Below are 26,554 nucleotides of genomic sequence, written 5' to 3'. Positions count from 1 at the left end.
AAAACAAAAAAAACAATATGAGACAAAACAAAAAAAACCAAAGACAACAACATACATAAACTTTTCAATTCAGATAAAACAAACATGGAATTGAACATAGACAACTAAGTTAAAGAAAAATTGTAATGATAAATCCCCCCCAATTGTATTTGGTTTAAATCTTGTCTACGCCAATGGTAGATTTCCTTTAAAGGCGTACTCCCACTGTATTCCCAAATTAATGTTATTCTTTGTATGATGAAAAATAATACAACTTTCCAATATATTTCCTGTATCAATTCCTCATGATGGAAGCCGAAAGATGCCGGAAGCCGCTTAGTGAATAAGATCACATATGACTCAATGAGATCATAAGACTTAATGAATCCCCCCCCCCCACCCCCTAATTTGTATAATCTTCTTCAGGATCGTTGCTATAGTCCTTTCTAGACTTCCTGAACCTGTAAACTGAATAAATTCCTCTTCCCACACCTGAAAATCTGTGCCAAGGAAAACTATTTGATCTTCATAATTCAAGGAAATCTTTTTGTTTTCCTTTCGAAACGTAACATACGAGCTTACATACGCACAAGTAGAGCATATGGGAGTAATTTCATTTTACTGTGTAGCAATTTAACAATAATTGTTTTTTTATGGTTTTAATGTTCCCTTTAATGGATGGCTTTGTAAGTAATGTGTGGAACTATCTATGTCGGCTTATATTGCCCTGTTATCTGTTTCTTGGTACAAATATTGGGAATGGGGCATAATCTTCAGTATGAGCACTGGAATTCTTCCATCTTGCTAAATGCTATTTATGCACTTGACTTGCAAGAATATGTCTGATTCTATTTAAGACCCATTAACGACCTCTTCAGTCACAATAAGCCCTGGTAATGAGTGCAATGGATTAACTGAGCACTAACAGTAAAGAAGTGTTTTCTATTATTTGCACCTTAATAATACGACTTGGCTCTCTTTGTGAACCTGGACTGGCCACTTTATCTTTCCGTGCCTCCAAGGCTGAGCGTTAACGCTACACGACGAGCTGATTATCGGTGAAAATTCTATGAAGAGATCCGTGTCCTGAAATAAAATTTAATTGCTTGTCCATTTGGCTTGTAGCATGTGAATTGTCAGAGGATGAGCTGTTATTCAGTGTTATATGACATTTATGATTTTGTAGGCCTCCGTCTCGCTTCCCCTCTCGTTACGTTGTAGAAGATGTCTAGATTTTCCGTGTCTTGTGAAGGAATGACATATCTCTTTTCTGAGTATCAGGAGAGCCATGGATTATTAAACCTGAGCGGACAATAAATCCATGATTTTGCCCAAAAAAATATTTCATGCATTTAATTCCTAGGCACTGTGAGAAGAATCCCAGAATGGCCATTCTTCAGTCTGTTTTATGAAATCTTTCACTTTTATTTCTGGCTCAGGTTTTTACAAGATATGGCAAGTGCTACACGTTCAACTCAGGCCAGAATGGACGCCCGCCATTAATAACTACTAAAGGTGGCACTGGAAACGGTCTGGAGTTAATGCTGGATATCCAACAAGATGAATATTTGCCAGTATGGGGCGAAACAGGTCTGTGGCATATGTGTTTTATTGTCTTCTTTGATTTCATTTTTCTTAGAGAAGCTGCTTATGCCTTGTTCATGTATCTATTCTGCAGATGAGACGTCATTCGAAGCCGGAATCAAGGTTCAGATACACAGTCAGGATGAACCTCCTTTCATTGACCAGTTGGGGTTTGGTGTGGCTCCAGGATTCCAAACTTTTGTTTCTTGCCAGGAACAGCGAGTGAGTGCATAGTTTCTATTATGCTATATAAAACATGAAATATTAAGATATCTTTAAATCAAAATATTGTTTTGGTAGCATGTACACTGCACTGAAGGCTTTCACCACCAGTCCCATGGCACATTTACAAGTCTTCCTTGCTTGGAGCTGATTGACAGATGCCTTGCAGTATCTTATCCATGAAAGGTTGGGTGGTTTCATTCTAGTGCTCTGTGTTAGACTCAGCTGTGGGTTGTAAGATGCAGGGGTTAGCCAGTTAACTGCTGGGGGCAGCATCCAGGAGCTAGATTTATTCCCACGGCTCAGTTCACTCTGGGCTGGTTATACTTTCTCCTGTAGTACTACTGTCTGTTTCTGTATTGCTGAATTTGAAACCTGAAACCCTGAACTTGTATTTTAGCCTGTATCCACCCTGAACCTGTATCTGAGCTGGTATGTACCCTAAGCCAATACCCTGATCCCCAGTCTGAACTATTAGCCCACAAAGAGCAACCTGACATTGTAGGAATGTGCTCATTTACAGTAAATCACTTTTGTAGTATTGCTTATTCATTTACCGTACTCATTTATTATGCTTAATGAGATGTACTTTTTGTTGTTTTTAAATTGTACACTGTTGTGTATATATATATATATATATGTAATTACGTAGGTAATGTTAGATTATCTTGGCAGAGATTTCTCACTTTTACTTATTATTCCTCAGCTGACATATCTGCCTCCACCATGGGGAGATTGCAAATCTAGTGCCATGGATTCAGAGTTTTTTGATACCTACAGTATTTCTGCATGTCGGATTGACTGCGAGACACGGTATCTTGTGGAGAACTGTAATTGTCGCATGGTGCACATGCCAGGTAGTGTCACATACCCTTTCTTTTATCATGCATGAAAATGTTTTGATATTTTCCATCTATCTATACACACTGAATAAGTGCTATAAAAACTGATCTGACTGCAAAAACCACATTTTATGATGAAATGAGACGGGAACACTAACCACAAGACAATTAAAATGGGTTTCCAACATTCTTAAATTATTTGGCACATTGTAATGTTTTCTAAGCAGTGTCTGCATATACAGGCTCCTATAGGTGGTGCCCAACAGAGGCTGCTGGACTGTGATATGAATCTTAAAGAGAACTTATCACCAGATTTTACCACAATAAACTACTAGCCCCCTCAGGTAGAGTATGAATTGTCCTTTCTGGAATTCCCTCTTTTATGTGAAATCTTGTCTATTTGAAAAAAAAATCTCCTCCAAAATGAGCAAAGAAAAGTCATATTTTTGTGGTCAAGATTGGTGCCTGCAGAGGGAGCGTTACTTCACATGCCCCTATCTTCGGTTGTATATTACCTAGTAAGCTTTTGGTGTATTGAGTATGTGGGGATTTGCTCTGGTAGTTGACTGGTAGCAGTGCAGAAAGCAGGGACATAAGCAGGTTTAAAGTCCAACTTAAGTGTTTTATTCACACTTGCAAAACAGAACACAAATTCAGCCTCGGCTTAGGCACATGAAAAAAACTTTACAAAAGTAATTCCTGCCCGGCTAGGCGCTGTCTAACACATTTGGCGGACCCTAGCTATCCGGGTACCAGGCTGCCTGGCACACGCTCTTGGCCAGCAGCAAGACAGGAGACCCTCAGTTACCTTTGCTGTGAGAATGCAATCTCACTTTCAGCTCTCCAGGTAGGGCCTCTCCTACTGCTTCTGGCCTGCAGACTAAATCAGGCCCTAACGAGGCCTGTGACCTGCACCTGTGGGCTATACAAAAGCCCAGGACCGAAGCCCGGGTGGAGTAGGAGTCCCACTACCAGCCTACCCCTACTCCATAATAAGCAGGCCCAGTACGGGCATTACCAATGTGTCTGTGTTAGCTAGGCCAACATAGACCAAACAGACTATTCCTGCTTATCATGTCTGCATTAACCCTTGGGTTACTGCAGACAAACCCAGGGCTTTTACCACCAGCATTTCATCTGCCTGTAAGACAGATAGCGGTTTTCCCACACAACACCTCTCACTTTCTCACAAGTATTAAAGATAAGACATGTGTATCAGGCTTGTGGTTCTGTGAGTTACATAACCAGGATTTTTGTTTAACCCCATAGCGCAATAAGACTGACTTGTACATTTTATTGCGCATGGGCTGAGCCCTCTTCATATTCACCGGGTGCTTGCTTCACAATGAAGCAAACACCCTTCGCTAACACCCGTGATCAGTGCTTACGATCTTGGCTCCGATCGTCGCTCCCCGTGACTTCATCGGGGAGCGGCGATCCGTGGTCATGACAGCCTCAGATCACACAAAGATCCGAGGCTATCATGGTCTAGGCTATCTATGACAATGTGCGATTTGCACATTATAACAGATGGTGTGCAAAATCCCCATGTACTGCCGTACTGTAGTATGGCAGTATATGGTAGGACCAGTCAGACAACCTAGGGTTAATGTACCCTAGAGGGTCTTAAAAATAATAAAAAATTAAAATAAAAAAAGTAAAAAAAATAAAAATTATATTAAAAAAACCTAAAAATTCAAATCACCCCCCTTTCCCTAGAAGTCATATAAATATAAATAAACAGTAAAAAATATAAATAAACAGTAAAAATATAAATAAACAGTAAAAATCATAAACACATTAGGTATCTCCACGTTAAGGGGTTAAAGCTACCTATATCTATGGTTCTGATTTTTATATTTACATCAAAAGCATGTTTCTATGTACAGACAGTCCCCGACTTAAGGGCACACGACAAATGGACATCTCTGCCCTCTGTGACCTCTGGCTTTATTGATCCCATAAATGACAGGGACAAAAAAAATACACACTACAAATTACACCTGTACATACAAATTTAGCTTTAGAACAAACCTATGGAACTTTTACGTACTCCAGGGATTGTCTGTACTATTATACTAATAGTGGTATCTGAATAATAATAATTCTTTATTTATATAGCGCACACAGATTATACAGCGCTGCACAAAGCTTGTCACATCAGTCCCTGTCCCCAATGGGGCTCACAATCTAATCAACCTACCAGTATGTTTTGGAGTGTGGGAGGAAACCGGAGTACCCAAATGAAACCCACGCAAACACGGAGAGAACATACAAACTCTTTGCAGATGTTGACCTGGGTGGGATTCGAACCAAGGACCCCAGCGCTGCAAGGCTATAGTGCTACTCACTCAGCCACTGTATCGGAAGCAAAACTCCCACTGCAACTTGACATATCTATTTCAGGAAAATATAATTTTTCTCTGATTATTTCCACATGACTTTGGAAAATTTTTAACCGGGTAAACCAGTGAGATTTTACATAAAAGAGGGAATAGAAAGGACACTTCATACTGTACCTGAGGGAGTTAGTAGCTTAACCCCTTAACGCTGAAGCCACTTTTCACCTTCCTGACACGGCCCATTTTTTAAAATCTGACATGTGTCTATTTAAGTGGTTATAACTTTGGAACGCTTTAACATATCCAGTTGATTTTGAGATTGTTTTTTCGTGACACATTGTACTTCATGCTGGTTGAGAAATGTAATCAATATATTTAGTATTTCTTTATGAAATAAATGGAAATTTGGCAAAAATTTTGAGAAAAACAATGTTTTCCAAATTCAAAATTTTCTACTTTTTGGAAAGTGGGTCATATCACTAAAATAACTTGATAACTAACATTTTCCATATGTCTGCTTTAACTTGGCATCATTTTTCAAACATCTTTTCCTTTATTTAGGATGTTAGGAGGCTTATAACTTTAGGTGCAATTTTTCAGATTTTCACAAAAATCATCAAAACCTACTTTTGGAGGGTCAATTTAGTTAGAAGTGACTTTATAAGGCCCACATGACAGAAAACCCCCACAAATGACACCATTTTAGAAACTACACCCCTCAAAATATTCAAAACAACCTTTGGGAATTTTGTTAACCCTTTGAGCGTTTCATGAGGGTGAAAGATAAATGAAAGTGAAATTAGAGAAATGTAATTTTATCTCACTATAGATTCATTGAACACTAAAATTTGCACCTTCACAATAGGTTAAAAAGGAAAATGCATTTTACAATGTTTAGGTCAATTCCTCCTGAGTATGCCAATACCCATTTTGTCACTGTACACTGCTGTACGGGCACAGGGGGGCACCTGGAAGGGAAAGAGCGTTGTTTCGTTTTTGCAGGGCAAATATGGCTGAAAAAGTTTTCATGTGTCAGGATGCATTTGGAGAGCCATAATGGTACCAAAACAGAGAAAAGCCCCAACATGAGACACCATTTTGGAAAGTACACCCCTTGGAGAGTTTAGCAGCGTGTAATTTGTGTATTTTCCCCAACAGGTGTTTGATTCAATTAGGCCCCAAAAGTGAAAAAAGGTGAACATTTTCTCAAAAAAGTCACTTTTACCCCAAATTTTTGTAAGCCACAAGGGATAAAAGATAAAACAACCCCATAAATGTGTAAAACTATTTCTCCTAAGCACAGAACTGCACCACTTTTGCATATAAAGTGTTGTATGGGTGCACAGTAGGGCTCAGAAGGGAAAGAGGGGCTTTGGCCTTTTAGAAGCCAGATTTGACAATCATCCTTTACATGTGTCAGGATGCATTTGGAGAGCCCTAGTGGTACCAAAACAGAGGGGAACCCCAACAAGTGTCACCATTTTGGAAAGTGCACCCTTTGGAGAATTCAGCAAGGTGTGATATGTGTATTTTCCCCTACAGGTGTTTGCTTCAATAAGGTCCCTAAAAGGAAAAAAGTGAACATTTTCCAAAAAAAGTCACTTTTATGGCTAATTTTTGTATCCCATAAGGCATTAAAGATGAAACAACCCCAAAAAATGTGTACTAGCATTTCTCCCGAGTATAAAATTGCCCCACACATGCAAATAAAATGTTGTATGGGTACGCAGTGAAGCTCAGAAGGGAAAGAGGGGCATTGGCCTTTTAGAAGCCAAATTTGACAGACATCCTTTACATGTGTCAGCATGCATTTAGAGAGCCGTAGTGGTACCAAAACAGAGCGGAACCCCAACAAGTATCACCATTTTGGAAAGCACACCCCTTAGAGAATTTAGCAAGGTGTAATATGTGTATTTGTCCGTAAAGGTGTTTGATTTAATTAGGACTTAAATAGATAAAAGGTGAACATTTTCCTATAAAGGTCATTTTACTCCTAATTTTATATAGCCACAAGGGATAAAAAAATGTAATAACCCCTCAAAATGTCTAAACCTATTTCTCTCAAGTGTAGAAGTACCCCACATGTGTATATAAAATGTTGTATGGGCGCACAGTAAAAGGAAAGGGGAATGTTTGCCTTTTAGAAGCCAGATTTGACAGAAATGTTTGACATGCATTTGGAGAACCCTAGTGGTATAAAACAGATAAGAATCCGAAAAGTGACCCTAATCTTTGAATGCACACCCCTTAGAGAATTTTGCAATGTGTAATATATGTATTTGCCCCTACAGGTGAATGATCCAATTAGGCCCTAATCATTAAAAAGGTGAAAATTTTCCTATAAATGTCACTTTACCTCTAATTTTTGTAAGCCACAAGGGATAATATATTAAATAACCCCAAAAAGGTGTAAAACTATTTCTCCCGAGTGTAGAAGTACCCCACATGTGCATATAAAATGCTTTATGGGCGCACAGTAGAGGAAAAGAGGGATGTTTGTCTTTTAGAGGCCAAATTTGTAAGAAATCCTTCACATGTGTCAGGATGCATTTGGAGAGCCGTAGTGGTACCAAAACAGAGGAAAACCCGAAAAGTGACCCTAATTGTTGAATGTACACCCCTTGGGGAATTTAGCAAGGTGTAATATGTGGTGTAGTGTAATACACGTGGTGAAATGAGCATTTTGAACATATAGGTGGTTTCCAAATATGATGTGCAATGGAGTCCAAGATGGAAATTTCAATTATTTCTGGAAAGTTCAGTGCCCGTTATGTGGCGCCCCTTATGAAATAATGGAGGGGTGTAGGGAGCAACAGGAAATAACAGTTGTTACAATTATTCATTTTACCGAAATTAATTCACAATAGGTTGGGCGTGAATTGTGAATGTCTAGTGTATAAGGAGGTAGTATATATCAAGGGACCAACTAAACTTTTGTCACTCTGGAGTTGTCGCAGGTCTCTTAGTAGTATATAGTGTCCATCCTTAGTATATAGTGTCCATCCTTAGTATATAGTGTCCATCCTTAGTATATAGTGTCCATCCTAACTCCTCTTTTGGAACAGACTCTTTATTGAGTCCTATCATTAGAAGCAGCAGAATTCACCGGGAAAATGCTGTCCTGGCAAAACACAGAAACATCTAAACCAGAGGTACTGGGGCCCCGTCCTTCTTGTCCCAATATTAGTTTCCTAATATCTTTCTCTTGAAAACGGAGAAATGATACTGCAGGACATGCACATTGGAACAGCTCGTAAGAGTTGTACAGCATCATCTGAACAATGTGCACAGCCAGCGCTTTTCTTCGTTTTAGTAGGGAAATTATCGCCAAGTGTTGCTCTTATTCACCTTAGCGATGCCCATTGTGACGAATATTGCTGCTTTTGGCTGGACCAAATCGACCAGCCAATAGCGGCAAACATGGACAGAGGGGGGCAACAAAACCCCTCTGGACCGCAAGGCACAATTGGTGGCTTTCAGGAACAGCCGCCACCCTGCCCCGATCACCGTGTCTACAGACATAGTGACCGGTATTACTGACGTCATAAGTAAATTCGCTGCTATTGGCTCGTCTGAATTGATGAGCCAATAGCAGCGATAATAAACTGGGGTTGTGTGGGGGGAACGTAACCCTTCTGGTCCATGGGGCAGGATGGATGGCTGTCAGGAACAGCTGCCGTCTTACCCCAATCAGTGAACAGCCGCCGTCTTACCCTGACCGGTGTTGTAAAGTCACTACTCGCCGCACCGTTCTATAACAACGCTCGTTGGGAATAGGCTATACAATCTTTATTTATTTTTTAAGCAATTTAGACAAATAAGGGCTTATTTTTTGCGAGACGAGATGCACTGTAAAAAAAACTTAATTTTAGTGGGTTTTTAGCTTATTGAAGCAATTTTATTAACTTTTTACGTGTGGAGGAAAATAAAATCATCAATTCTTGTTTTGGATTTTTAGCATTTTTTTGGGGGGTTGTTCACTGTAGCATAACAATAATATATTATCTTTATTCTACGGATCACTACGATTACGGTGATACCTCATTTATATAGTTTTATTTTTATTTTTCCAATTTTATTGAAGGAAAACTAGAATAGAAAAAATTGCATTTGTTTTAGTATTGCCATTTTTATAGCGGCATAATTATAGTATTTTTTGGTTTACGGAGCTGGTTGTAAGCTTATTTTTTGCGTGACAAGTTGCTCTTTTTATTGGTATCATTTTGGTGCTTGTAACTTTTTCGGATCACTTTTTAGAACATTTTTTGTAAAGCAATTTGATAAAAAGTTTTAATTTTTGGCAAGTTTTTGGGTTTTTTTTTTTACCATGTTCACCGAGCGGGTCCAATTATGATTAGGATTTATTGTACAGATTGTTACGGACGCAGCGATACCAAATAAGTGGGGTTTTTTCGTGATTTAGTGTTTTTTATACTTTATTACTTGTGTAAAGGGAAATGTGGTGTTTGGGGGGACTTTCACTTTCTTTTATTATTTATTTTTACTGTAAAAAACCTTTATTTATTTATTTTTACTTTTTTTTACAGGTAATGACATCTAAGCTTGAACAAGTGATCTTCTGATCACTTGTTCAAGCTTTTTTACAGATTACACAGTGCAATACAGATGTATTGCACTGTGTAATGTAAGACACTGAGCATGCTGCGCATGCCCAGTGTCTTACAGCCGGGTCCTGCCAGAAGGCACGGACCCGGCTTCCGGATCAAGATCTTGCAGCCCCGGGCACCGGCAGTCCCGGGGCTGCGATCTGAGCAGCGGACCCCCCCGGTACGCGCCGCGGGGGGGTCCGATTCAGGTAATATAGACATTTAAATGCCTCTGACACGCCGCGGTCAGCGCGACCGCGGCGTGTTAGGGGTTAACACCCGCGATCGGAGAAATCTCCGATCGCGGGTGTTAGAGGCGGATGTCAGCTATAATATATAGCCGACACCCGCAGCTTCTGGCGCCGGCTCCGTTCAGGAGCCGGCGCCAGAAGCTTGACGTAATAGTACTGCATTTTGCGGGAACGCACCTCCCGCGATGCAGTACTATTACGTCAAATGTCGGGAAGGGGTTAATGGGGTGACAGGTCCCTTTTAAGATAGAACAGTGATGGCGAACCATTTACAGACCGAGTGCCCAAACTACAACCAAAATCCACGTATTTACCGTGAAGTGCCAGCATGGCATTTTATACAGTAACTTATTGCTACCTCTTCTTCCACATCTTTCAATTGTATCCGCCGCCTGAGGCCACCAATACAGTTGACAAAGGAGGGCTAATTCAGACTATCTCCAGGGTATCTCTGTGCAGGAAGAATGGTGGTTCTAGATGAAGAACTTCCAAATATAATGCACTTCTGTCAACGTCTTCCCACTTTCCCTGCAGTTCCAAACAGCTAATAAAGTGTTTCTTTAAAACAGTGCTGAGAGCAGCATCTCTTAAGTTGCATGAGACTGCAGGAATATTCAGTATTTGGTGAACTCTGTCCTTGGAAGATGGCGTGAGTGCCCACAGAAATGGCTCTGAGTGCCACCTCTGGCACCCGTGCCATAGGTTCGCCACCAGTGAGATAGAATATAGTCACGCAGGTCAATCATGCTACTGCTTGTTTAGGTGCTCAGTAGGTCTAATACATATCCTCACACCTTAGGGTAAATTCACATATGTTTGTAATCACAGATATATATATATGGTGTACAGTTGTATTGTCACTTAGCTTCGCTATCATAATTTGAGATGTAAAGCATTCATGTAATATAAGGATTTAATTATTTAATTGCATCTGTGTTTTAAATCTTTAAAGATTCTTTAAGTATATTATAACTATGTACTATATAACTAAGTGATATATAGATATCTGCTAAAAGACGCGTAGGAAGAAGCTCTTCGGGTGTGGAGCTATATTTCTCATCACGTTCTACTCAGCTAGAGAGGACAATGAATCAGCAACAGCCGGAGAGCCATAGGTTACTGAAACTCATCACATATTACAGAAAAATAAATCCCTATATAAAGTAATAAAACATATGTTTTATCTCTTCTCATTTTAGGCACTGGAGAGTGCTAGTCGTTCCTTTTTTAACCAATACTTCTCTTTTATAAGATCAATCAAGTCTATTGTAGTAAGAACTGGATGAATGTAGTGTGGCACTTTTAGTGCTCTGTAGGGCGACTATATTACCCACTCTTACAGTGGACCTAAAAATCACAAGCATAATGTAAATCGCACACATCAAAGACAAGGCCCTAGCGCAGAATACAGACAACAACTCATTATATGTGTCAGCCAGGGCCAGAACATTATCCTCCAGGTCCTGAAACATCCCTAGCACATAAAGCTATCATGCCATCCATACCTGTCAGCTAGGCTTCCCCTACACTCCTACCGGCACCATAGCATCACTACAATTGGACCTTTGAAGGCAACCATTAGGCTGGTGATGTGGCCGTCAGCAAATATTTGACACCTCTGACATAAATCATGTACTGGCAGTAAGAATAATGTAGATATCCTTTAATTTGGGGCACTTAGCACAAATTGGACATCAGCTTGTATTGTAAGACCACAATGTAGGACAGCTTGTGGACTTTATTCTCTATTGGAGGCATGTGTGCATCCAGCTCAACCTTCCTAGATCAATTATACATCATTAAAGGAAATCTACCATTCAAATGAAGCATGATAAACTAGGAAACTTACTCCTAGATCAAGCTATACAGACTGTTACTGGGGCGGATGGTCTCGTGACCCAGGTGCCGTGCCCCTCGGCCCCCGCAAGCTTGTCGCCCACATATTTATCCTGTCCCGGCTCCATCCGCAGTGTGCACACATTCCTGACTCCTAGGGCGCGCAAGCACCGGCTTCTTTATATTTAAAGTACCAGCGCATCATAAATTGGTGCTGCCCATTTACACAATTCTATCTGATATAAGCCTGGCTCTTATACCCCGGTTCCATTCTGACTACACTCCTCTGCCGCCAGCCCTGACTCTGACCCTGTGCCACCCGTCTTGACCTCCTGCCTGTCCCTGACTACGAGATTGTCTGCAGTTCCTGTACCTCGACCTTGGCAGCCACCATGGACAAGTCGCGCCTGTGGAACAACCTGTGGTACTATGCCGCAGCAGGTCCAACCTGCTTTGCAGCGGGCTCTGGTGAAAACAGGGTGCCACTTAGACTCCGGTTCCAGGTGTTGGCTTATGTCATCATCCACAGTGGTTCAGAGGATCCACTATCTCTGAGCCTGACAGTTACACTGTCTCACCCTCCTCATATGCTGCCTAGTGCATCCCCCTCCCTCTACCGGAATTAACAACCTGTGCAGCTTCAGCATGTAGGGGCTCTGGTAACACCCCAAGGGGCCCTTCAGGCTCATTAGCATTTTAAAAGATGATTTTAGAAGGAAGGAGGTCAAATAACACATATAAGAAGATTTCCACAGTCAGGGTGCCTGGATCTATGAGTAAGTGTCCCTGGTTTATCATGCTTTATTTCGATATTGGATTTCCTTGAAATAGTAGATTGCTTACAACCATGACAAACTGGAGGACTTCTTCCTCTTTTTTAGAAAATAATAGAGGTCTGATCTACTATCAGAAGCCTGCACCCATTTGAATGAGAATCTTTTGCAGTACAGCTACATTACGTTATTCAGAAACCTAAAGCTAAGACCTTCTTAGAAGCATATATTTCTATTATTACCCAATATGTAAAACCATATCGAAATTTATATACAGGTGGTCTTAAGGACACCCGACTTAGGGCTCATTCAGAAGGCCCTTTTGGGGGTTGTGATCTCTTTGCATGATTTGCGACCAGATGATGGCCACCATAGACTTCTATAGCTCCGGATGATTGTGTGGTAAACACATGGTCTGTCACCGCACCATAATTTTTTTTGATAACTCTTGTTCCCATGACAGCACAACATTTTGAAAATCCAATTGTCACAGGGACAAAAAAAAAATTTGGACTGGAGTTACATTTATAAAATATACCTGTTCTGACTTGCATATAAATTCAACTTAAAATTTACTGAATCAAGAATTGTAATCAAAGCCCAACACTGGTGTATGACCCCTATGGCAGGATCAACTCTTCTTTAAGCTTTGTATGCAGTTATTTTTTACAAAAAAAATGGTTTTAAAACATATGCAAATTAGCCTGAGGGGACCTATCTGATCTATCTGATGTGTTGCTCTCCGTCCATCCTCTAAAAGTGATTAATCTCGGGCAAAAGATGACTTTTCTCTGCTCATTTTCATGTGACTTTGGAGGGGATTTTAAAAAGGTAAATGGGTGATATTTCTCATAAAAGAGGGAATTCAAAAATTGTAAAAGATATTTTATATCTGACCTGAGGATGCTGGTAGTCTAATGGGGTAAAATCTTGTGAGTCCCTTTAATGATGCAAACATCATCAACATCAACAGGTTTGTTTTTAAGTTGAATTTGTATGGCACTGGTAGATTTTATAATTGTAGCTCCAGACAAAAAAAAATTTTGTCCCAGTAACAATTTTTTTTTCCATTTTGTGTTGTTATGGGAACAAGGATTATCAATAAAGCTTTATTACAGATACCTTGCAATGGATCATTTCAGCCTGGGACTAAAGTAAAGCACCCAGAGAGCTTTCCCAGAGAGGTCTATCTGTAACTAGGGGTTGTCTGTAAGTGGAGTGTCATCAAGTCAGGGACCGTTTTTATTGTGTCAAAAACAACAATAATATTGCCAGAATATTTCAAGGGTGCCTACCTTAAGTTATTTTTGTTGGTGCAACTCAACTTGTCAGACCACAAAATAATACAAAACCTTTAGTTCCCACTGGTGATACAATCCAACCTTGTCTCCTACATTGCGGTCGAAAGCCGTTATCCAATCGGCTGCTTCAGGTCTTTCTTGGGGCACAGCAGGACGTTCATGCTGATGTCTAGATAATGAATATGGAAATCAATCTGTTCTGTATTATTACATTATGAGCTGTTGTCTATAACATTTTTGATAAATATGAATGTGCTGGCTTTAAGTGACCGTCCATCACTTTGAGATACAACAAAATTATTAGAATTCTACAACTGGATGGGAATGAAAAATACCAAATGTAAATTATTTCCGCAGAACAATGTTTTCATGAATAACCTTTGGAAGGGAACATGTAGCTGTTTACCTTCATCTTCAGATGAAATGGGAGGATCTGGGCCCAAGTGAAAAGAGCATTTTACAACAAGCAGGAAAAAAAACTGATTTGAATGTAGCAATTTCATGAATTATAAGAATAGAATTTGGAAAGCGCAAAGAATTCTAAATGAGTCAATACAAGAAGCAGCGTGCATTTGTCTTGGCAGCTGAGTGATGAGATTAATATTTACTAATCATAGGTTTCAGCTCCAACTAACGTGATACAAAAAAGATTTGATTGAAAAGCGTTCAATGTTATAGCTACAGATTCTCATTCTAGAGTAACTGTCTATGCTCTAAGAAAAACAATATAGAAAATAACAACACTGTATATTCAATAAATGGAGATTGTTATATAATTGTTGAAGACATTATATATTAAAGGGGTTGTCCAGTAAAATACAATTATACACAAAAAGGGGCTCTGATACTGCTGCTTCCATTAACCCTACTATGGACTTCCTCCTGACACAGTAGGGGGCACAAATACTGCGGCTATCACTAGTGATTAACTATGTGGTTTCTACTAGTAATTCATAAGGTGTAGGGAGAAAACCGAGAAGTCAAAAGCGGCAGTCAGCCCAAGATGGCAGCCTACTTTAAAGGGAACCTGTCAGATAAACTAACCCACTGTAACTAAACAAAACATATATTCCGAAACTGCTATTTTACGGGCATACAACTATCCTTATATTGTTCCTCCCAATGCCTGTAAACTTCCACAGTCTGTTCATAAATGACCCCATGTGAGTCTGATCATTGTCTTTCTGCTCAGCCTCCCCTCCTGCTCATTCCCTCTCCATCAGGAATATAGGAAATGCTGGATGTCTGACTAGCTAAAGAAAATTTCTGAGGGATATGTGAATGAGGAGCTCATTTCTCTTTGGAAAGTCAATCACACACAGACAACAGCTCTCTCATTCCTGAGAAAGGGGTGAATGATATAGTAGAAATGAGTTCACTCAACTGAATAGAAAGCAAGTCTTTTGTCAATCAGGATGCCGGAGGCTGAGCTAGAAGAAAAGGAACATATCGGACTCAGCTCAGAGCAAAGGCAAGTGGACTGTGGAACTTTACAGGTATTGGGAAGAACAATATAGGGATAGCTTTACTGCTGTATAATAGCAATATCCAAAGTTATGTTTAGTTACTGTGGGTTACTTTCAGGTCTCTTGGTGGTAGATGCCCAATACTCACCCCTGTCCGGCGCTAATCTGTAGTAAGCTGCTTTAATATGTCTAATATGGCTGCATTCACAGTGCCGTATGGGAGACGTATATACGGACTATATACGTCCCCCATAGACTGCAATGGGCGCCCGGCGCCCTATGGGAGCGGTATGGTGCAGCACATGTGCAGCACCATACCGCTCCATACCCCGTGAAAAGATATGACATGTCCTATCTTTTCTCGGCAAATGGCGCAGTGCGCAGTGTTCCTCTATGGAGGAACCCCCTCCTCCTCTCCCCGGCGACGCTGTGTCCGCCGTGCTACAGTAAGGCGGGCAACAGCAATGTGAATGTAGCTTTAGAAGTGCAGCGTTTCAAGCTTTTAAAAATATATAAATGAGCCTGAGGCAAGACTCCTAGTTCAGCTGGCTCCGCCTACAGCGCTGCGTAGGTGGAGCCAGCCGGGCCCAAAGTCATGAATATTTACTAATTGGAGGAGCCAAGAGGTGCAACCCAGACTCATTTACAAATCTATATATTTTTAAAAGCTTTATTTCTAGAAAACGCTGCACTTCTAACACATATTAAAAGAAGCTTACTGTAGGTCGGCTTGGGACAGGGGGGGTGAGTAGTAGGCATGTACCATCAGGTATTAGGGAGTTAGAAGGGAAAAAACTACTATCCAAAAATAAAAGCAGATTAGAAAAAGAATTACGGTATTTGATATTAATAAGTCAAAAAGAAAATTGGTGATGCATTCCCTTGAACCGAAGCAAATACTGTCAGTGTTCCTCATGTTACTTTTAATAATGAAGAATATAAAGTACTCATAAAGAACATTTTAAGAGTACCTTAATGATTCCTTTGTACATTTCATACAATATTTTACAATGGAGAATATGATAAAACTGTCATACTATATTCTGATACTGTTGCTATTATGTTTCTGATCATGTCTCCATGAATAACATCATTACACAATACAATAGAGTGACTGCATGCATTTTCTATTCATCAGGAGATGCCGCATATTGTACTCCAGAGCTGTATAAAGAATGTGCCGATCCTGCTCTAGGTAAGGCTTAATTCCATTCTTCATTTTGTATTTTGTTAATTGGAATTTCTAATCATTACATTTGATTTTAATCCCTTAAAAACCATAAAAAACACACATTTTTGTAGATTGATTTTGTCCTAAGCCATAAAAATGTACAGTTTGATTCTAGGTCCCAAGCCTGTTGTGTTTTTAATAACTGGCCCAATAGAACAGGTTGTCCCCAATATTGTGTGGGACTCTGGGGAGTCTGAACGTGATCTGGAGCAGTAGACGTCTAAAAATAACTTTCTTAAAAAATGCTAATGAGCTGGAGGCAATCCGGCCTACATCGCTGGACTGCCTCTTGGCTCTGGTGTCTAATTGTATATGTACACCCTTAGTCTCTGAGTTTTGGCCTCTTTCCCTCTGATCTGGGGACAGCCGGTAATCACTAGCTGTCCTGCCTGCCGGTGACATCACCGGCTGTGTGCAGTTCAGCAGGCTGGACCAGTTAAAATGCAGAAAGTGGACAAGTTCATATATAATTAGACATTGGAGGCAAGAGGCACTTCAGTGACTTAGGCTCCAGCTCATTAGCATATTTTTATAAAGTCTTTTTTAGATGTCTGCTCCTGTTTCAGGATTCACCGAGTAAGTTAGGGCAGTCTACCATGAGAAATCCTGATGGTAGATGTCCTTTAACTTTCCATCTTATATTATTATTATGGAAATCCCATTGAAATCCACTAACACTAGTCAGGATCCATGTGATACATTTATTATTAAAAATATACCAAAATATGGTGCTTATGCCTAACAATGTATTTCTTAACTGTTTTGGACACTTTTTGAGCGTGTCGGCACATTGCCTGACAAGTTGATGGGGGTTATTAGGGAAAGAGCTTAATAAGTGGCAGAAAATCCACCATTGTTTGGCAACATTTTTTGTCGGGATAATCTAATGTTTTTTAAAATGGTCTAATCTGAGTGAGTAATACAATTCAAACTGTTTTAGTAAATTTAGCCTTGTGAGTTTATGGACATGGCTATATATCGATTATAAAATATGTTAAGTTGCCATTGTTTTTAATGAGAACCTGTCAGGGCCATTTGGGACACTAAATCAACTACAGAAGGACATGTGACTTAGTGTCTCAAATTGCACTGTTAGAGTTCTCTCCATGGCAGCTATACAAAATAAACCTTTATACTTACCAAGAGATGAGTCTGAGAAGGCACTGGGGACCCATCTGTGCCTGTGCAGTGATTCAATGTAGCCGGCATAGAACATCTGTCACGCTGGGGTGTACTACAGCTGTACTCCAGACTGAGGTAAGTATACAAGTTGGTTTTTTACCAGGCAAAGAGGATAAAACTAATCCCACAAGTCCACAAAGTGTTGGTTTAGTGTCCCAAAACTCCCTGACAGGTTCCTTTTAAAGCTATGTGTCAGCAGTTATAACCAAACCTTTACATGTGTTATAAGTAAGTCTGGCAAAAACTATATTAAATATATTATTATATGATGATAATAATAATATTATATTACACTGTTGTAGCTCCTTCAAGTACAATTGGAGTGAATCCTCACACTGCTTCATAGACTCTTCCTTCTGCTCTGAGTAAAAGCTGTAGAAGGCTTATGGTTGGATAATATATTAATCACTAAGAGCAGATGGGAGGGGCCGAGGAGCAGTGTAATTCAGAGATGTCACAGCACAGCAGTGTGAAGACATTTCGCTATGTCCAGCTACGATCCTGGAATATAAATGCATTTCTGCTGCCACTAACAATACCCACAAAGATCTCCAGGACCAACACCTAACACTGTCTGTAGTTCTGCGTGCACATATATGCATGCATGCAACCGTTACAGAATTATTTTAATAAAATAAATGGCAGTATCAAGCTTTATTATTTTCTCATCTGCTTTATTAATCTCACTCTGCAATGGATTTTTTGGTCTTCCTCGGGAAGCTGGAAACCAGATCCTCTGGTGAACCCTGGAAGACAATTATAAGAGAACATCCTTTCTTCCTCCAGCTACAGAGCAGACCTCTGTGTTACTGTCAGTCTTCAGCAGGAAAGTGAGAAATTATGCATTGTCCCTTAACAACTTTGTGCTTCATAAAAAATGACTGTGCTGAAGCTGTAAAAGGTGGACAAAGTGATTTCAAGGATGGTGCTGGTTTTGATCCCTCTAGCTGTGGGACCTAAAAGACAAACACATAAATGTGATACTCCTTGAGGCCAGCAGTGATATTCATTTTACAAAGAACATTTCTCACTCTGAATTCTCTATGTTTCAGATATTACTTAGTCTTCATTAAGGCTTCTGAAACAAAGACAGATATGACAAATCCACAAGATAAATGTTTGAAAGAACTACCAATTACGCTGCCACCTCCAGTACTCTGAATTCTCTCCATTCCTGTTTTCGGGGGAATGCAGGTCCCCCAAACTTATATGCTGTATCATAGTATCTCTGTACTACTAATGTATAAATGGACAGTAAAATGGACATATACACAATGGCCCAAATATATGAACACTGGTACACACTGCCATAGTGCAGTTTGCCTTGTTATTGTGCACTTTGCGCCACATTATTTAATAGTGTTGCACCCTCTTAGTTAATCGGGTCTGTTTTCAGGATGTGCACACAATGTAGAGGGCAAGACAGCAATTCTTATGTCACCCATTAGGGTTTCTAAGGAGCAGGTAGGTGCACGTGCCTGCAACTATTGCTCTTTGTTGCCAGGATCACACATAGGGGCAAATTTACTTACCCGTCCGAGTCGCGGTCCCCGATCCGGAATGTCCGCCAGAATGCACATCTGCCGCGATCCATCGTCCGACGCCCCCCCCCTTTCCCCACCCCACCCCCGATTTGTGTCGCGTGACAGCTGACGCGATTGCGACAGAATCCGATCATGTGAGACACAATCCCCGGCACGATCCCCGAAAAGTTGGGAAACCCGACGAAAATCATAAGGGTAGTCTTTATTCACAGAAACGTGCAACATTTCGACATCCTGGGTCACATTTATCAAAACTGGTGCAGTCTGTACCATGAGCAATTAGCAAGTGGAGTATGCAGGGGGCGCTAGATTCATCAAAACTGGTGCATGTTCTTCATTAATCTGACGCCCCCTGCACTGCTCAGAGGGCAAAATTTTATTTGCTGCACTTTGTTCATGCTGCAGAATTGTGGCACAGACAAAATTGTGGCACACGTCAGTAATAAATTCAGCACAAACTCCAATTCTTTTTCAGTGCAAAGTCAGACTGGCGCAAACGCTGTAATAAATGTGGGTCAGTGTCTTTTATGCAGCGATAAAGACACTGGCCCACATTTACTAAATGCTCTATGCAAGTTTTCTGCTGCCTTTTGCAATACGTGTTGTTATGAAGTGTTTGCGCCAGTTTTGTGTACCGGCTGCACTGTGTCCGCCACAACACTAAACTCTGCACCTGGTTTCGGTGCAGACTATATCGAAACATTGCATAATTCTGTGAAAAAAGACTACCCTTATGCTTCTATAAACAACTATGGAGTGCTTCTTCTCTATGTTGCAGGAGGCCCACACAGTTGCACCTATTTTTTCTTGGTGCATTTTGCTTCAAACTGTTGCCACAGAATAGGGTTACATCTCAGCAATAAATGTGGTGCAAAGTAGGAACACACCAACAAGCCCCTTTAGGTGCACAGTTTTCAAAAGTGTCGAACAAAATGCAACCGTGACACAATTGTGGCGCTTGAACATAATAAATACATGTGCGAGCTCTAAAGACATTTTTTTGCATAGTTAGACAAGTAACTGGCACAGACACAACAATATATCTGGGCCAATATGTATTGCCGATGCAGCATTTTGTATCCCAACCTATGAGATATTTGTAACATGTCCTATGGAGCTGCTTGATTGTTTTCACTCTTTTCTGATTCTCCTTTAGATTTCCTTGTAGAAAAGGATAATGACTATTGTGTATGCGAGACTCCATGTAACATGACACGGTTTGGTAAGGAGCTGTCCATGGTAAAGATCCCCAGTAAGGCTTCAGCACGATATCTGGCTAAGAAGTACAACAAAAGCGAGCAATACATAGCGTGAGTATATTAAATGATATGAACCTCTATGCTATTTGTGTATATCATACATGCTGAATTATAAGTGACTGATGATAAATGATGTATATGTTTATAGGAGTGATAGGAAGACGGTGTATTTGGGGGATAGACATTTTGTAAGAGTAAGGTCTTATGTAGCGACTACTGGGGCCAAGAACCAACCCATAGTTGAATAATTCTAGATTGATTCTGGCAATCACATAATTGGTAACCCAAAATCTATGAGAATGATAATTTGTCAAGTCGAAAAACACTAATTTGTACTTTAAGGCTAAGGTACCTCAAGGTAACAAAATTCTAATCTTAGAAATGGAGCACCATCTCCTCTGCCACAACATTAAATACAGTCAGGGACGGATTAAGATTGGATCTCTAAAATCTTTTGGCCTATTACATTTGGTGCCAGAACCAAGCTACTTTGGAAAGGAGGCAGTCACTTCTGTTTGCTTTCACTTCTGCAGTTTGGGGACCTTTTGAGGACCTTCAAAGTTACAAGAAAGACTCTTGTATACATGTCGTGAACTCGATTTCATGGCTGTAAGTCCATATCTTTATCATCTCTACAAGGCAGTATCAAACATGGTGGGTGAGTGGTATCGGTGGGCATGGGCCACCAATATTATGATCCACTACTGAATACAGTGGCATGTGGTATCATTTTCAAGCAGGAATGCCAAGTCATAGCTTTCTACAAGATACAAGACATTTATGCCAAGCTTATGGTTAACAATATTGCTGCAACTAATATCTGTGCCGGCTTGTGATAAATTTGGAATAGAAATAAATTGAAAGTGACCATCTCATACACCCATGCTGTGGCATTTAATAGATAAGTCTCGAGCTCAAATACAATTCCTAATTCTCAATTTGCTTTCAATTTGGCTCTCAGGACATATGCAGAGGCTCATGTTATTTGTCTAACAAACTCTTCAGAACAATTTTTGGAGGATAATATAAGTATCTCTCGAAACACAAAAACCATACTAATGGCCACTTGTGACTGAAGCCTTTTCTTAAGGAAAGCAGCCTAACATCTTCATAACAGACGGGAACATTCCTGTCAAGATATTTATAAGACTACTGAAGTCCAGCGGAGGGATTTAGTCTGTGAATATTAGAATTGATTGACAAGTTTTAATTAATAATCTCCCAGGGCTTCATCTACGGATTGACACTTTTTATGTCCGGCTGGAACAGGATAAACCCCTTTCTCTGGATAATGCTGAAAGAAGTAGTTCATTATGAACCTGGCTCCAAAGCTTCAACTTATAGGAGATTGCATCCGCCTGTTGACATTATGCCACTCAAAGTGCAGAGTTACGACACACTCGGCACTGAATATTAATTCCCCATGAATAACATATTGTGAATTAATAAACCATTGCATATTAAGGGATCCAAGTCTGCTCCGGGTGGCGGGAATAGCCTTTCAATCAGCTATGCTGTTACACTCTGTAAGATAGACATTGGATTGTTCTCCTGCTCTTATTGTTGGCGGATTTGCATTGCTTCTAGCATTAGAAAGAAAAGCCTCAATTTTGTTAAGTAAATCCATAAATCATTCATCTGTCAGATAACTAGCATGGGCATAGACAGCGGAAATACTCTGTACAGGAGATCTCTTTATTGTATGTTTTATTAAACTGTGGAAATGTGAGAAAGATGTAAAAGATGAAGAAATTGTATAATTATGTCTTTTTCCTTAAAGTGTACCTGGCATTTCTATGGAAAACTCCAATGTAGCAGAACTTTACCATTATTCATGTGTCATTGTACGTTCAAGCTGTGCAGCTCCATTTCTTCAATACAGAGGAGCAATCATCTGATGCTATGCAGGTTACCACAAGTGTAGAACAATCTACCACCTTCCTGAATACAGATAGCGGCAGTCAAAAAGGAGGAAGAGGTATACTGTGGCAGATCCTCCGGAGTCTGTAGAAGAAGAATAAGGCTTTGTATTAATAGAGCTGATTACTCATCTATGTATAAGACTTTTACAGTTTTACAAAACAAGTGCCCCCGATTGGTCCTCTGGCAGTAGCTTATCTTCCATAATAATGTAATAATGCCCAGGTTGGTCCTCTGGCAGTGGCTTACCTCTCATAATAATGCAAAGGTTGGTCTTCTGGCAGCGACTTATCTACCATAAAAATACCTGTGTTGGTCCACTGGCAGCGACTTATATCCGACTTTAATGCCCAGGTTGGTCCTCTGGCAGTGGCTAATCTCTCATAATAATGCCAAGGTTGGTCCTCTGGCAGTGACTTATCTCCCATAATAATGCACTGGTTAGTCTTCTTGTAGTGGGTTATCTCCTATAATAATGCCCAGGTTGGTCCTCTGGCAGTGGGTTATATCCCATAATAATGCCCAGGTTGGTCCTCTGGCAGTGGGTTATCTCCCATAATAATGCCCAGGTTGGTCCTCTGGCAGTGGGTTATCTCCCATAATAATGCCCAGGTTAGTCCTCTGGCAGTGACTTATCTCCCATAATAATGCCCAGGTTAGTCCTCTTGTAGTGGGTTATCTCCCATAATAATGCCCAGGTTGGTCCTCTTGTAGTGGGTTATCTCCCATAATAATGCCCAGGTTGGTCCTCTGGCAGTGACTTGTCTCCCATAATAATGCCCAGGTTGGTCCTCTTGTAGTGGGTTATCTCCCATAATAATGCCCAGGTTAGTCCTCTGGCAGTGACTTATCTCCCATAATAATGCCCAGGTTAGTCCTCTTGTAGTGGGTTATCTCCCATAATAATGCCCAGGTTGGTCCTCTGGCAGTGACTTGTCTCCCATAATAATGCCCAGGTTGGTCCTCCTGTAGTGGGTTATCTCCCATAATAATGCCCAGGTTAGTCCTCTTGCAGTGGGTTATCTCCCATAATAATGCCCAGGTTGGTCCTCTTGTAGTGGGTTATCTCCCATAATAATGCCCAGGTTAGTCCTCTTGCAGTGGGTTATCTCCCATAATAATGCCCAGGTTAGTCCTCTTGTAGTGGGTTATCTCCCATAATAATGCCCAGGTTGGTCCTCTGGCAGTGACTTGTCTCCCATAATAATGCCCAGGTTGGTCCTCTTGTAGTGGGTTATCTCCTATAATAATGCCCAGGTTAGTCCTCTGGCAGTGACTTATCTCCCATAATAATGCCCAGGTTAGTCCTCTTGTAGTGGGTTATCTCCCATAATAATGCCCAGGTTAGTCCTCTTGTAGTGGGTTATCTCCCATAATAATGCCCAGGTTGGTCCTCTGGCAGTGGGTTATCTCCCATAATAATGCCCAGGTTGGTCCTCTGGCAGTGACTTATCTCCCATAATAATGCCCAGGTTAGTCCTCTGGCAGTGGGTTATCTCCCATAATAATGCCCAGGTTGGTCCTTTGGCAGTGACTTGTCTCCCATAATAATGCCCAGGTTAGTCGTCCGGCAGTGGGTTATCTCCCATAATAATGCCCAGGTTGGTCCTTTGGCAGTGACTTGTCTCCCATAATAATGCCCAGGTTAGTCCTCTTGCAGTGGGTTATCTCCCATGATAATGCCCAGGTTAGTCCTCTTGCAGTGGGTTATCTCCCATAATAATGCCCGGGTTGGTCCTTTTGCAGTGGGTTATCTCCCATAATAATGCCCAGGTTGGTCCTCTGGCAGTGGGTTATCTCCCATAATAATGCCCAGGTTGGTCCTCTTGTAGTGGGTTATCTCCCATAATAATGCCCAGGTTAGTCCTCTTGCAGTGGGTTATCTCCCATAATAATGCCCAGGTTAGTCCTCTTGTAGTGGGTTATCTCCCATAATAATGCCCAGGTTGGTCCTCTGGCAGTGGGTTATCTCCCATAATAATGCCCAGGTTGGTCCTTTGGCAGTGACTTGTCTCCCATAATAATGCCCAGGTTAGTCCTCTTGCAGTGGGTTATCTCCCATGATAATGCCCAGATTAGTCCTCTTGCAGTGGGTTATCTCCCATGATAATGCCCAGATTAGTCCTCTTGCAGTGGGTTATCTCCCATAATAATGCCCAGGTTGGTCCTCTGGCAGTGACTTGTCTCCCATAATAATGCCCAGGTTGGTCCTCTGGCAGTGGGTTATCTCCCATAATAATGCCCGGGTTAGTCGTCTGGCAGTGGGTTATCTCCCATAATAATGCCCAGGTTGGTCCTCTTGTAGTGGGTTATCTCCCATAATAATGCCCAGGTTGGTCCTCTGGCAGTGGGTTATCTCCCATAATAATGCCCAGGTTGGTCCTCTGGCAGTGGGTTATCTCCCATAATAATGCCCGGGTTAGTCGTCTGGCAGTGGGTTATCTCCCATAATAATGCCCAGGTTGGTCCTCTGGCAGTGGGTTATCTCCCATAATAATGCCCAGGTTGGTCCTCTGGCAGTGGGTTATCTCCCATAATAATGCCCGGGTTAGTCGTCCGGCAGTGGGTTATCTCCCATAATAATGCCCAGGTTAGTCCTCTTGTAGTGGGTTATCTCCCATAATAATGCCCAGGTTGGTCCTCTGGCAGTGGGTTATCTCCCATAATAATGCCCGGGTTAGTCGTCTGGCAGTGGGTTATCTCCCATAATAATGCCCAGGTTGGTCCTCTTGTAGTGGGTTATCTCCCATAATAATGCCCAGGTTGGTCCTCTGGCAGTGGGTTATCTCCCATAATAATGCCCAGGTTGGTCCTCTTGTAGTGGGTTATCTCCCATAATAATGCCCGGGTTGGTCCTCTTGTAGTGGGTTATCTCCCATAATAATGCCCAGGTTGGTCCTCTTGTAGTGGGTTATCTCCCATAATAATGCCCAGGTTGGTCCTCTGGCAGTGGGTTATCTCCCATAATAATGCCCAGGTTGGTCCTCTTGTAGTGGGTTATCTCCCATAATAATGCCCAGGTTGGTCCTCTGGCAGTGGGTTATCTCCCATAATAATGCCCGGGTTAGTCGTCTGGCAGTGGGTTATCTCCCATAATAATGCCCAGGTTGGTCCTCTGGCAGTGGGTTATCTCCCATAATAATGCCCAGGTTGGTCCTCTGGCAGTGGGTTATCTCCCATAATAATGCCCGGGTTAGTCGTCCGGCAGTGGGTTATCTCCCATAATAATGCCCAGGTTAGTCCTCTTGTAGTGGGTTATCTCCCATAATAATGCCCAGGTTGGTCCTCTGGCAGTGGGTTATCTCCCATAATAATGCCCGGGTTAGTCGTCCGGCAGTGGGTTATCTTCCATATGTTGAATATGTTTTATTCTCTATCCGGAGGGAATCAAGACATCACCTATCACTTTAATCAGTCAGTCCTGTGGAAATTGACAAACATAGTTTGACCTTAATCTAAGAGTAAAGGCCCCTGAACAAAGGACCATGATCAGTACCCTAAAGATTGTCCCTCTATCATATCTGCTCTAGGTCCTGTTGTGACCACACTCTCTGTACCCCCTCAGGTTACGCCTCTGTTTCAAGGTGAATGTACACTTTTAATAGTAGGTATACCATAAACTTATATGTCTTTAGTGTAGATTATTTTCTACTTCTGTTACAATTCCTTACTGACTCTCACTGGCATATTCAACAGCTCCACCAACAGGTTACAGAGGTGATGGATTTTTAAGGCAACGGCTTTCTGAAATCATCACTATAAGAAACAATAAGATATAGACATTCCACAATAAAAAAAATTAAAAGCTGTAGGCATTGAAAAAAAAAAAGACTAAGGGGGTCATTTATTATAGTGAGGTCTCTTCATTTTTGGTTTTCAGAATTGTTTTTTTGGTGCTTATGAATAATAAGTGTTTTTAGATGGGAGTATTTTGAGAGATAGCAAACTGAACCATTGATTTCTATTGGTCTTTTCACGTGTCCGTTTTTTCACTGATGTGCAGACCATGAAATAAAATTGCAGCATGCGCTATTTTTTTCTCACATGCAGACCACGGAAGTCATTTTTCCTCAAATGTTGCAAGGCAACTAACTGGGCAGGACAGAAAATATATTAGAAAACCATCTTTTATTTTTGAGGATGTGAAAAAAATTGGTGTTATACGGATGAGAAAAAAATGGTTGCAGGGACAACACTGAGCGCACACGGATATCG

General features: G+C 41.0%; 1 protein-coding gene across 4 annotated transcripts in view; it reads left to right on the top strand.

Moving 5' to 3' along the window:
- Positions 1-26,554, top strand: part of ASIC1 (acid sensing ion channel subunit 1) — a 167,018-nt gene that overhangs the window by 114,017 nt on the left and 26,447 nt on the right. For all 4 annotated transcript variants that reach the window (XM_072134562.1, XM_072134561.1, XM_072134564.1 and 1 more), the window contains 5 exons: positions 1,419-1,569; positions 1,658-1,785; positions 2,492-2,642; positions 16,342-16,398; positions 20,317-20,470. In XM_072134562.1, the coding sequence (XP_071990663.1) occupies positions 1,419-1,569; positions 1,658-1,785; positions 2,492-2,642; positions 16,342-16,398; positions 20,317-20,470 (641 nt within the window). The remainder of the gene's footprint in view (positions 1-1,418; positions 1,570-1,657; positions 1,786-2,491; positions 2,643-16,341; positions 16,399-20,316; positions 20,471-26,554) is intronic.

The sequence above is a fragment of the Engystomops pustulosus genome, chromosome 2, assembly GCF_040894005.1.
Source record: "Engystomops pustulosus chromosome 2, aEngPut4.maternal, whole genome shotgun sequence".
Lineage (NCBI taxonomy): Eukaryota > Metazoa > Chordata > Amphibia > Anura > Leptodactylidae > Engystomops > Engystomops pustulosus.
The sequence above is the reverse complement of the archived record's forward strand: the minus strand, read 5'-3'. Positions and strand labels throughout refer to the sequence as shown.